Consider the following 13211-nt stretch of genomic DNA (forward strand, 5'->3'; position numbering starts at 1 on the left):
AGAAACAATTACAATCCCGCCAGACAGTAAAACACCTCCATTTCTTCCTTTCTCGTCTGCCCCTTTTTTTTCCCCTCAGTGTTTTTACTCCAGGGAGGATTTGGCCTCAGTACTCTGGAGGGAAAAAAATGTGATAACACACTACAGAGTAATATGTGTGAGGATGAGTTCCATCCATAAAGCAATTTTAATGGAGTTTGTGGCCACCTTTCACACACATTATCGCCTGACATCTTTGAATTACTTTTAGCACCTGTTGGTATTTAGAAAAAACTATTTTGACAGGAAGGGAGTTGTTGAAATTAAGCTCTAAAGGAAATTAGATCGGGACTTTCGGATCTGATCCTGGCTGGTAAATGGTACGTGGGGAATCTAATTTTCTGCTCTCGCCTAAGAATTTTTTCGCAGCCTTGTTGTGGTATAAAGCCATAACTATTTTAATCAAAGGAGCTGATGCCTTATGTTGTTAGTTGTGAAAATGCAGGTCTCACTTTGACTGTAATTTGAGTCAGATTAGTCCCTCTCCCCTTTTAATACGGTGATGTTCTCCAAAGTGGTGACTGTAAATTCTTAAAGCTTGTGCTCCAACTAACAATTATTTCCTTGATTACTCAAAAATGGTTTAATAAAATGCCACAAATGCGAAAAAGTACCCCAAATAGTAATTTCCCGTAGCCTGAGTTGACACCTTAAAAAGCCTTGTTTTGTCCAGCTAATTCTCCAAAATCTAAAAATTCAGTTTAGTATCATAAAACAAGACAATATTAACATTTGGGAAGCTGGAACCATTTTCATTTATATGTTTTCTTTTGCATTTCTACCATGCAAAACAGACAATAAAACACTCAAATATTCACATTTAAAATGCCGGAACCAGTGAAATGTTGTTTTTTCTTAAAAATAACTTAAAGATGAACTGATTGTTAAAACACAGTGCAAAAACTATGCACAAACTGTACTATTCTTTTATTCTGTTAAAAAAAACAATGAAATATACACTTTTAGTGTGCTGGAACCAGTGAAAGCTTGTTATTTATGCTTGAGAATGACTTAAACTTTGAATTGATCTAAACAAAATGGTCCAAAACCCAAACCTATGAATTGTCTGTAATAGGAGACCAAGAAAACTATCAAAACGTAGTATAATAACAGTCTGTAATCCAAACATATTTGGTTTTCTTTCATAGGAGTACAAGAAAAACAGAAGATATTCACATTTAAAATGCTGGAACCAGACAAATTGCGTTATTTGTGCTTAGAAATGACTTAAACAATTAATATGCATTTGAATAAGAGTCTAAATCCCCAAAGGCCAAGTATTCATTCACATTTGAGAAGATGCCAAAAAAATGACTTAATTGTGCTTAAAAATGTCTTAAACGATTAATTGATTATAAATCTCAATAACAGTCTAAAATCCAAATATATTCATTTTACTGGAACACCAGTTTTCTGTCAATTAGCCGATCAGTTAAACAAATAAAAATTGTCAGCTTTACTTTAAACAAAGTTTGACAGATTTCCACATGATGGAAAATGTTCAGATCAAAAAACTTAAACTGTAAGTCCCAATTGAGCCACAACATCTATATAAAACATACATTTCCAAACGTAGCAGACCGTAATATCCCGTCCAAATTGATGATTCTTTGAGCAGAATGACTCATAGAGGTGCACAAAGCTGAATTTCAGTGTTGTGATTTGCAATTAGGGATTTTCCACTCCTGCACTCCTAACTCTGCCTCTTTTTCAGCGACGGCCCTGAAAGCAAATCATCCTGCATTATTAAGCCGGAGATAATAGTATTCTGATTTTCTCCAAATGAGGTGGTCAAATTAAATTGCCGACGTGAGTTTATGATCAGGTTCACAGACATCCAGCCAGAACAGAGGGGCCATCTAATATCTGCAAACACCAATATAACACAACAGCGAGGAAAAGCAACACCATGGTCTACATGTAGTTTGTTCTAAGGAAGGGCACATTCTTCTGGCATCTTAGTCAATGAGGGTTTAACAAAAAGAGACAATGTTGCATTTCATTTCTTTATTTACTCCACCATCCTGCTGATGGAGACCAATTTGCTCCGCTGTGGGTCAACATGTCCATCCGAGGACACATTCATGGTATCCCCTATTGTCTTTTTTCTTTTTTTCCCCCCCCTCCCGCTGCTTTCATCTGACGATCGGTTTCTATTCAGCCCTCCATCCTCATCAAAGGTCGAGCTGCTCTTCCCCTCAGCCAACGGGCATGTTTGATATTCCATCCTTTAAGCCGCATCAAGAAAGAGGGCACTTAAAAACTTGAGCATGTGTGATTATCTTTGGGGTGCCACGTCACCCGCACAGCGAGGGACGCAAAGGGAGAGGGTACGGAGGTTTTGAATTCATTATGTCTTATTATTTTCATTTTTTAAAACATTATTATTTTATCTGTCTCCTGGGTTTTTTATGCCGTTGTGTACCCAGCTGTTTTTGGGACCGTGCTGCATGGCGAAGATGCACCTTGAGTAAAGTTCATCGATCGCTTTCATCATCTGGAGTTTAAAACAAACAAACAAACAAACTTTTATCGTGATTTTTCCCGTAACCTCACTTTGGTTCAGCCTTTATTAAGAGTTATGCATTTTTTTGTGCGTTTTAATATTTTTGAACAACGATGGAGATCAACACAAAAACAGTACGAATCACATAGAAGGATATTCTTTACATTCATTTTGGATGCTCTTGACTTTGTGTATGAATGTGCTCCATACAGGGAGATTTTCATTATAAAAGCCTGAACCACTGAGCCACCCTGTGGTCCAACAGAGCTCTGTTTATCATGCCACAATTTCAGTGTGAAGTGAGTATATGCTGCCCCCTTTTGGACATCAATCTAAAGTGCACACTTCCAAACGATCACCCTCGCGTTGATTTTATTGTTTAATTGTCAGAAAGCTTTCTCCCATGTCAGCACTTCTGAGGTTTGTGCTTGGCGTCCGGTTGGCACACAGTCTCACAGACCCCAGACGTCACGTAGGGCTCCACGGCGAGGGGCTGGCCCGAGTCATCCGTGCGCATACATTCACAGATCAAATGGACCACGCTCATGCAGGTCATGAGGAGCATAAGGCAGCCTAAAGATAAGAGAGGAAGGGGGGGGGGGGGGAATTCCACATTAAATAGACACATTTTATTTCCAAATCTGTATCTGCATTATTAAGGTGACACCTTACCACAGAAGGATGTGTTTAAAGAGATGTTGTGGACACGATAGCTTCTGGTGAACATGGCACCCAGGCCCAGAACGAGGATGGGGTAGACGCAGAATGTGTAGCGCAAGTATTTGTGTAGCAGGAAGGTCTGTAGGAGGAACCTGAGGAGAGCAACATTTATAGTCAGTTCTTTATCTTTCAGAAACACTGTATAAGAAGGTCCCCATATTAACCATTAACTAGTGTCTTAATAGCATGCATTAAAGTAGCAAATTGGCTCTTCATTAGTCATAAAGAGCTTTTTTAATGCTTTATTCTTCTCAACTGTGATCTGAGTATGTTTTGCACAATGGGCCTCAGTACTACTCAATAAAATGGTCTATTTTTATGTAACAAAACAGAAAACAAGTGTGAATAGTATCCAGGTGACTCTTAATTAAGTCCTTCTTATATCTTCCAGACACTCATACCGTCAAGGTGCAACATGTGAGAATTGCTGAGCTGTTTAACTCATACCCAAAACAAACAGTGGTCATCATATCACCAGAGTAACGGCTAACTGCTGCTAACTGTAGCTGCTAACTGTAGCATGCCGTCTTTAGCTTTGTTAGCCGTGCACCTTGGAGCAATAGAGGAGCGCTGGTGTTTGCACCATTTGCACAGGGGCTTTGGACCGGAATGGGCCACGGCTAGCTGGTTAGCATGCTAACTTCGGTCAAGATCTCCGCAATGGAGTAGCTTACGTAGACCTAATAATGTGAAAGCTAGAAAAAGTTATTTCTTCACACTCTGTTAATGATTTACTTTTTTTTGTTGTCTGCCAAAACTCTTACATATTGCACCTTTAATTTACTACCACTTGTAGTGTATTAGCAAATAAATTAGCATTAGCTTTAGCAATGCTTTATAATCACTAATAAGGAGCCAACATGCTACTAATGCATGCTAATACACAACAAGTTAATGGTGAACATGTGTACCTTAAATCAAAGTGGTGCCAACCTTTCCATAATTGTGCTTTAGGAAACAAATAATTATTAATTCAGCCTTTAAACCTCCAGTACTTTTGTTCCTACCAGGTTAAAGCACACACGCAGATTATGGCGAGGACGATGGCGCTGATCAGTGGGTCCTGCACGCCACCTTTGTACTTGAGCACCACTCCGAGACCGACCACAGCATTCAAGAGAGACCACCAGGCAAACACCGCCAAGCCATTCTGGGTCTGCCACAAATGAAAAAAGATTTACTCTGAGATAACTTTAAATGTATTTTTTATTTCAATGAAATCATTCTCATTCTTGAGCCCCCGTCACGCTACCCTGTGAATTTCGCGACAATGACGGGCCTCACCAGGTAACGGGTCCATGTCGCCAGTCTCGGGGTGTTGATGGCTAGCCAGGCTTTATGCTTGTGGACGTTGTAGTAGGAAATGGAGAGCATGAAGAAGCTGAACACAGGTATTGTCCACCAGAGTTGGACGGCAGAAACTAAATTGCTGTGGACGACAAAAGAGCTGCCTTGAATGCTTGTGCGCACACTTATTTATGTATGAGCGTATGCATTACTGTAGCTGTGTGCAGTGTCGAGACAACTTACCCTGTGTGCCACAGAACCATGCTGCACACTCTTGCGATGTTAATGGTGACCCACATCAGATAAAAAGACGGAGGGTGGATTTCTGGATTGCACGATTCGGGGCCGAGGACATTCCTACGATAATGGATGGAACAATAACAGTCTTAACAACGATACAGCACCTTCAAGCTAAAATCCTTGAGCGTTTGATGTAATCAAACGTGTTAAACCTGATTGTTGAGGCGGCTTGCTGCTTCACTGTGTTTATATTCTGCATTACAAACCTGATTTCTTTTTAGTTTCGAGAGGTTAAATTAAGTTTCATATTTATTGTGATTATTATCTACCCCAGAGCTTCCTCTTTTTCAGTGTGTGTTTGTAAGAAGAAGAAAAAAAAAAGTTTGATGTAATCTTAAGTTAAAAGAAACACCAAACTATGGTTTACATTTTGTACCATGATGTCATTTGCTCGTGCCGTCATCGTTTCAAGTGTTCATCGTAAAAACTAAATCAAGATTCCGCTGTAATTCTGACTGAGGTGGCAGCTCGGTAAGTAGTTTTAACTATAACGCACTATCCGCAACAAACAAACAGTACCGACGTCTCAGGGATTGAGACTTCTTTAGTAAACTCGCTCTTTTTTCTTGCGGTCTTTACCTATTAAAAAGGCCGACCGTTGCGTGTAGAAGCCACCCCAGGGACCACAAGTCAATCATAATCCAGAAACCTCCTGACCACCTGTCCATCGACACCTCCAGGGAGAAGGTCTCAGACACATTCCAGGATGGGGTCTGAAACAGAGCTGAATGCAAAGAGGGGAAAAAATTAGTTATTATTCATCAGGCTATATCTGAAATTGAAAAGCAGAGACACACTAATGTTGATTTTGGTCACTTCAAGTGAAGAGTCTCCCAAAACACTGTCATCAGATATCTTGTGTAATGGACTATCAGTCTTGGTTATGAGGTGTCAGGGTTTTCATGTTGGCCTCCATCCAGGTGAAAAAGGCATGAAACAGCTGTCAGGGCAAAGGTCTCTCAGAGAGAAGTGCACAGTAAGTCATCCATGTTTGTGTAGGTATGACGAGGCTTCGAATTTGAATCATTTCTCCCAAACTTATAAGAGAAGACCTGAGGCACTCAAGAGGGTGATGATTTAAAAAGCCTTTATTGGTACATGGCTAGTCTAATAAAAACATGCCAACGCGTTTCAGCCTAAAAGGCCTTCGTCAGGACACGGGCAAAGTGTTTGTGTGTCCACTCTGCTCATTGTTAAAACGGTGATCAGAGACAGCTGCTCAGTGTGAGCAGGTAGACGGTCACATGATCAGCATGATCTGCTAATGACAGAAAACAAAGTCAAGGATATGGCAGGCTCTGTACAACCAAAGGGAAATCTGCACCACACACTTTAACACATTTTTCATCTCTCCCAAACGTTGAAATATTCTCAACCAAACAGGCAGTGGTCAACGACGCAAGAACATCTTTACGGTAAACCTGATTGTTGTGCTACAGTACATGACGTCAGCATTCACTTAGAAACACATCGCTGTGAGCAAAATACCAGCCAGCCTGACACCATCAGATTCTCACATTTTCAGGATCTGAATTACAAGCCTCCGGTAACGATGACGTGAAATACTCAGTATATGTGGAGACACTCACCGTCGGGCACAAAGCTGTCCTTTGTCAGAGTCACGAAGATGCTCAAGATCATCTGAGCAATGACCGCCAGACCAATGCTCACGGCATGTATCACTACATGGCGACCGTTTTTCCCTGGCTGGAGAGCCATCTGGAACCTCTGCATAGTGGCCGACTGCAGCTCAGAAGACTGAAGGAAAACTTTATTTGTCACCACAAGCTCATATTTTGGACTTTGGATGCATGTCCTGGAAACAATTTTTATGGTATCTCTTTGATTGGACCTGTAATCCCCGTAATTATGATAGGACAAAGAATGTGAGCGAGTGCATGAGGCAGAGAGAGAGCCGGAGCGTCGGCGCTGACATAAGGAAACCTCGCTTGATACGGTTGTAATCAACAGGTTTTTTTTTTAACTTGGCATACTTACATAGAGAAAAGCTTGTGCTGAAGCAATGAGGCAACTTTTTGATCAGCTGATTAAAAGTTTAAAGGTGCAATATGTAATAATTGTGGTTGAAAACATTAATCAAGAGAATATGAAGGAATAACACTTGTGAATGTATAACTTCTACGTATGTATAGCGAGATTACCAGCAACAGAAGCCCCTCAAACCGTCCAAAGACTCCTGTGCTGGTCGTATGAACACCAACACTGCCCTGGTGCTATGAGCTCCCAGTCCAGACCGCTAACTGCATGGCTAACGGAGCTCACTAGCTCGCAGTCAGCTACAGTGCAGTGATTATGCTGCCCCTCATTTGTTTTGAGTACAAATTCAACAGGTGGTCACTTCTTATATATTGCACCTTTAAAGGATAAAGGTGCAACATAATATTTATAAATGTGTATTCATTAGCTTATAATTTCCTTAAAAGGGAAATTTAGGATTTCAGATTTGATATTTTCGGATTTTTTTACTTTTAATATGAAAAAAACAAGTGATGTAAGAAAGTCTCCACTAGTGTTCTGAGATACTGTGATGGGCCTTTTTTATTGTTGTCATGACAGATTAACTGGTTATACTGAAAGTACAGTTTCAGCTACGTTTCCAGTGTAATAAATGTTTATTTCAAAGACTTTTTAATGTTTGGGTAAATCGATTTATTCTATTTTATTAGCATTTAAGGTCCAGTGTTTGGGATTTATAGGGATATGTGGGCACAAATTAAATATAATGTTCATAATCATGTTTTTATTAGTATATAATCACCTGAAACTAACAATTGTTGTGTTTTCATTACCTCTGGTTGTCTTCCTCAGAGTCTGCCATGTTGCACCGCCATGTTTTTAAGGAAGCCCAAAATGGACAAACCAAAACATGTAATCTTACCTGCTTGGGGGTGGTCTGCATTTTTTATTAAAATTTTTTTCCAATACGGTTTGCCACAAAATCCTTCACACTGGACATTTAAATTATTTTCAACCCACCATTTGTTCAGTGTAATTTATTTCTTTGAAAGTGAAATAACATTCATACATACATACATAAGTGTTACATATAATACAATTACATCCAATGTTTAAATTTTTTTCTTTAATTGGTGAAATCATCTGTACATTCTTTGATTTAAATTTTCATATTTTTGAGTATTTCTGTCCCACGTGGCAATTTACAAATCTACAGACTGAGATTTCCACTCGGGGAAAAAAACAAACATACAAACAACAACGCAAAAATGATGAGTTAAGCTCCGAGCTCACGTTCATAAACAGAGTTTTCCTTGTGTCAGTGCTATTTCTACAGGCGACATACTGGGTCCAGTGTCGTTGTAAAGCGGTTGTTTGTAATGCCTCCAGGTGACCAGGGCGATGCGTGCCACAAACAGACACGTGGTAATAACCATGATAGAAGCTGAAGATGGGATAAGGAGGATTAATATATAATATAATATATGATATATGAACAGTGTGCAGAGTAATTAAAAAAAAAAATCATATTGGAAGAAGGAAATGCAGCATCACACTACCTGAGAAGATGTAAACAGTACTTCCATGAGAGCTGGAGTTGCTCAGTACGCCTGACATCCACAGCATCACCACAGGGTAGACGGTCACGATGTAGCGCACGTGCTTGTCGAGGTGGAAGTTCTCCAACAGAAACCTGGGGGCGAAGCAAGACAAAGACAGGAGATTGGAGTTTCTTTGCTCGTGCTTCGTCGCTCGGGGGGGATAAAAGAAAACACCAGCAGCTAAGTGACAGAACCTAGCAGGGAGTCGGACTCACCAGCCTAACAACTTCATCAGCAGCAGCATAAGTGACAGCTTTGCACAGTCACATTTAGATACCTCCGCCAGGTGCTGTATGTATGTCGTCAGGTTCAGCAGAGTGAAGAGAGTCCCCCATGTTGCATATACTGCTACTCCATTTTGCACCTGATTCAACACAGTGAAAGAAGCATGAAAGATTACAGACGCAGATGTTTTTTTTAGGCCACATATGATTACTCCTACATTAAAAATACAGTTTACTACACAGGATCTGTCGCTTCTTCTTAATGTCAAGTGCAAGGACTGGAAACCAGATCCCGAGGTCTCTGCTGTGGCCTAACTCAGCTGCTTCTAGCCTCCTAATCTCAGGCCACAGTCGCCTCCTGCACATTCAGTAGGACTGAGCATCTTGGCGAGGACTCACTCTTTAGATATGGTTGATGGAGCAGCCAGCAGCTGTGGGACCATAACTGGCTTCTTTTACCTTATAATGTGCCAGCAGTGCGCAGTGGGGCTGAACAAATGGAATACTACCGACTGATAACACGTCTTTTTAAAGGAAAGTTTGAAGTTCAGAAAACCACTTATTTGCTTTTTTCTGTTGGGGTCTGATGAAGGAAATGTTTATCATCTCACGTCTGTGGCGTAAATACGAGGCTGCAGCCCGCACACAGTTCGCTTAACTTGGCATAAAGACTTGGAGAAGGGGACACAAGTCGCCTGGAAATCAGGAAAAAAGGTAATGCCATTAAGTTTCTGTAAAAATCTAATATATTAGATATGACATATTAATTGGAGAGGTAACGAGGTGCTGGTTGTTTTGCAAAAATGGCCTTCAGACTTCAACACCACCCGCTTAAAAATGGAAGATGTAGTTATTTTGTTTAAGCTCTATAACAAGAAATCGAAAAATCTGCTGTCTTTTTTCATGCATTCTTCGTCCTTGGTGCCTACGTTACCCACAATGCAACTCAACCACGGACAGCCAAGATTAGGGTATGTTACGTCGGTAGCGGCTGTTGTAGCCTTGAGCTACAAGCCTCAAGCACAGATGAGGAGCTGGCTACAGAGGCTGCCTATTTCTAACGCCACAGCCCAATATTTTGTTTGTAATTGTGACATTACTTGAGGCAATTTGTAAGAATCGCAAAGCTCCCTCCAAGCAAAATGTAAATGGTACAGTTCACCTTTAATGCGCTAAGTCGGATAATCAAAAGTTCCGCCCCCCCTAACAATTCTATTTTTATTGAGCTGCCACTGTTGCAAGGACAGCCCTCAGTGTCACAACTACCAACAACATACGACAACTTAGCTATAACGGAGATGTGAACGCTGCAAGCTTTCATTTTCGGGTGAGATTTAATGTCTGGTGGCAGATAAAATAGTATCGTGAAACTGAGGTTTGGGGAACAAATCTTGACGCTGATCGTGTCATTACGTTTCCTAGTTTATGGCCCAGTCAGTTTATCACCGGAGTAACAGCTAATTGCCGATAGCTAATTAGCCTGGTTAGTTGTGCATCTTGTGGTTCAGACTGGGCCAGGGCTAACTGGTTAGCATGCTATCTTCCGTAGAAGTTCACGGGTAGAACTTCTGAAGAAAGTGGGTTATCCGGTTACATCAACAGGAAAGTCTTTTTTTATGCCTGCAGATAAGAATTATGTGTTCCAGGGAAAAAGGGCATAAGAAGTTGTTAACACATACAACGAGAAGGACATGAAATTCAGTCAATGTTCAAGTCTGGTAAAGGTTGAAATGCACCCTGCAGGGTGCCACTTGTAAAACATTTACTATGTTTTTCTAAGAGTTCCACGTAAGATGTCTTTACTCAAACTCAGAGTGGGAGCCTTGGATTTCTGTCTTTTTGTTTCTGTGTGCAGCCCTTCAGTCCGAAGAGCGCTTTGTGCGCTGAATCTATGAATTTATTACTGTTTTTACAAGCTTTAACATACACTCTCTGTAAATCAAAGTCTCGCTTCCCCTTTTTTTTTTTTATGTCATTCTCTTTTAAGCCAATTGGAGATCTAAAAGAAAAACATCCATTTCAAAGTCCACACACAGAAAAAAGAAAAAAAGCCTATTTTACCAATATTCTGATGAGCCAAAGGTCCGTGTTTTGATATTTGTGCAACCAGGCTCCATAGATCTTCAGTCCATGACAGGAGAAAAACAGGACCATGTAATCGGTGATCGTCATAAGCGCTGAGGTTATCAGCCCTGGCAGCAGCAACCTATAGGCACACGGGAAAGCAGACATCCAAACTGTCAGGGGCGACGGCGGAGAAATAACGCTGTTAATCATGTTGTTGGAAATGGGTGACCATGTTTGTTCAGCCAACCTGAACTCACACACTTACTCTCTGTCATACAGAAACAACCATGTGATATTCAAACAGACGTTGGCGATGATGGAGACGTGAAATCCATAGGGTAGCACTGCCGGGGTGGTGTACAGCCAGTCGTAAGCGCTCCTGCGGGGAGGCAAGGATAATATTGTTAGATTCGGGAGGGGGAAGATACACCGCAGCAAACAAATTGAGCCTGTGGGGAAATAATCACACTAAGTCTGAGCAATCTGCAACATGTAAAGGAGAAAATGACTGCTCGGAGGAAGAATAAATTGCCTCCGGACGAGGTGGAGTGATTCGCTTGCGTGCGATAATGCGACGAAGGAGATAAAAGCGTTCAGAAATAAGACACAGTTATGCGGTGGGATGCAGGTATTAGGCATTATCATCGTGTGTAAATTATGTATGAAAGTGCGACAAGTGGAGCAATCGCCTACCTTCTGCAGAGTCCCACTAAAAGGTATATGAACATGGCAAAGACCCAGATGTAAATGAAATCCCAGACAAACAGGGCCCACGCAGCAGGAGTTATGGGTGTTGTGTACTTGAGTGTCACATCCTCCGTCGCCTGATTGAAGACACCTGTGTTGAGTTGAGCACAGACGGTTAGTTTATCCCATCACTTACTTCACAAAAACCCTCCCGATGATGACTTTTGATCAACCTGGCAGATAGTCACCTGAGTTAGCGCCGTATCCCGCCAGAGTGTTCAGTGTAAACGCAACCAAAAAGGTAAGAAATCCAACAAGCATGAGCAAGGCGCGCGCTGGGCAGTGGGTTGCCATGATGACAGTCTGAGGGCAAAAGTCCACAAGAGGATATAACTTCCACTTTTGACTATAAAGCACAAGAGATGATCCGAACGTAATAGATAAACCCACCTCTTCACATATCTACACGTGCACGTCCTGAGCCTTTCTGCTTCTTCCACAACAAATGTAGTCCAGTACGTGCAGGTCCAAATGGCAGTGCCTCCTACTAATAACCCACGTTGGCATGATATGTTGTATATTGTGTCATCCCCCCCTTTTTTTTTATAGTCCTGCAGTGTTCTTCCCTTATCTTCCCCGTCATAAACAATGTGCTGTCTGGTTGTTAAACGCGGGTTAAAGAGTAAAGACCAGCGTGTAAAAGAAGAAAATCAGGACATGCTTGAAACACAAATGTGGGAGATTTTAGAAGACAACAGAAACAGAAACCACTGTGTTGACCTAGATAGTCTTCACTCAGCCTAGACCATACATGCCCTCAGGAACAACCCAAACTTTTGCTAGTCGGAGCTAATTGGACAGGAGGGTGGCGAGAGTTCAGATCGACCAGGTCACCGATCTTTACCAATCTATTTTTACTGATATGATTTCGTGCGACGCGTGTTTTAATGAATGCAGCATCAAATTAAATCAAGAATAATGAGGTTACAGTTACATGAGCTGACCTGGAACTACTTAAACTTACAGTTAATTAAATGTACAGTAATTACATGGAATTTGTCAACAGGAGATTTACATTTGTTTTTCTCAATTTATGTTGTAGCACAATAAATGTATTTATTCTATGTGTTATTCACATTTTGATGTGCTGTTATGGTGCTGACAGTGTTTTTAAAGCTCAAAGTTGGTTCATTATTTACTGTTTGCATTATGGGGCTGAAGTGAATGTGTGGGACCAACACTGATTTTATACTTTATTCAATACGTGTGTTATTATGTAAAGACACCGCAGGTCGTGTATGTGCAGCGTTCTTCCACACAGTGGCACCATTGCATGATGGTGTGGCAGCGTGATATTGTGAGAGTGTGTGTGCAGCATGAATTCAAAGGGAAGTATAAATACTGAATCAGCTTCTTTTCTGAGGATCCGCTCCTGCTCAGACACAGTTCTTCAATCTTTTGTACTATACTGTGGTAACATGTAAAAAGTATTTCCATTTTCTGTACTACAAATTTGGTTACAATTTTGCAGATTCAGATTAATATCATACAATATACCCTACAAATATATTGTGATGTCTGATTATAGATTAAGATAAGACTATATTGATCCCTTGGGGAAGCTCACCAATCACCTGTTACCATACTTTGTTCGACTAAGTCACCTGTATGAATATGGAGAGCAATGTACACCTCTAAATTGTACTTAAGTACAGGAGTTGAGTAAATGCACTTAGTTATATTCCACCTCTGGTCATACCTTCACACTTTAATGCATCAATAGTGATAATTCCAACATATAAT

At 40.8% G+C, this 13211-nt stretch overlaps 2 protein-coding genes across 3 annotated transcripts; both read right to left on the bottom strand.

The window, feature by feature from the left end:
• Positions 1-2566: 2566 nt before the first annotated feature.
• LOC115569716 (uncharacterized) lies at positions 2567-6622 on the bottom strand. The gene is made up of 7 exons (XM_030397769.1): positions 6442-6622; positions 5432-5576; positions 4796-4909; positions 4550-4694; positions 4273-4421; positions 3218-3357; positions 2567-3118 (listed from the first exon to the last, which is right to left on the bottom strand). The coding sequence occupies exons 1-7, from the start codon at positions 6584-6586 to the stop codon at positions 2952-2954; spliced, it is 1005 nt and encodes a 334-aa protein (XP_030253629.1). The 5' UTR covers positions 6587-6622; the 3' UTR covers positions 2567-2951.
• A 1229-nt stretch (positions 6623-7851) lies between these two features.
• On the bottom strand, positions 7852-11987 carry LOC115569730 (uncharacterized). 2 transcript variants are annotated; one of them, XM_030397795.1, is made up of 8 exons: positions 11859-11987; positions 11657-11771; positions 11415-11559; positions 10987-11100; positions 10716-10860; positions 8646-8794; positions 8389-8522; positions 7852-8273 (listed from the first exon to the last, which is right to left on the bottom strand). In XM_030397795.1, exons 2-8 carry the CDS (start codon positions 11760-11762, stop codon positions 8125-8127), a joined length of 942 nt encoding a protein of 313 aa, XP_030253655.1. In that variant the 5' UTR covers positions 11763-11771; positions 11859-11987; the 3' UTR covers positions 7852-8124. The 2 variants fall into 2 exon arrangements, with proteins under 2 accessions (XP_030253655.1, XP_030253656.1); XM_030397796.1 differs by having other exon boundaries at positions 11657-11945.
• Between the last annotated feature and the right edge of the window lie 1224 nt (positions 11988-13211).

The sequence above is a fragment of the Sparus aurata genome, chromosome 19 (genome assembly GCF_900880675.1).
Source record: "Sparus aurata chromosome 19, fSpaAur1.1, whole genome shotgun sequence".
NCBI classification, from domain to species: Eukaryota; Metazoa; Chordata; class Actinopteri; order Spariformes; family Sparidae; genus Sparus; species Sparus aurata.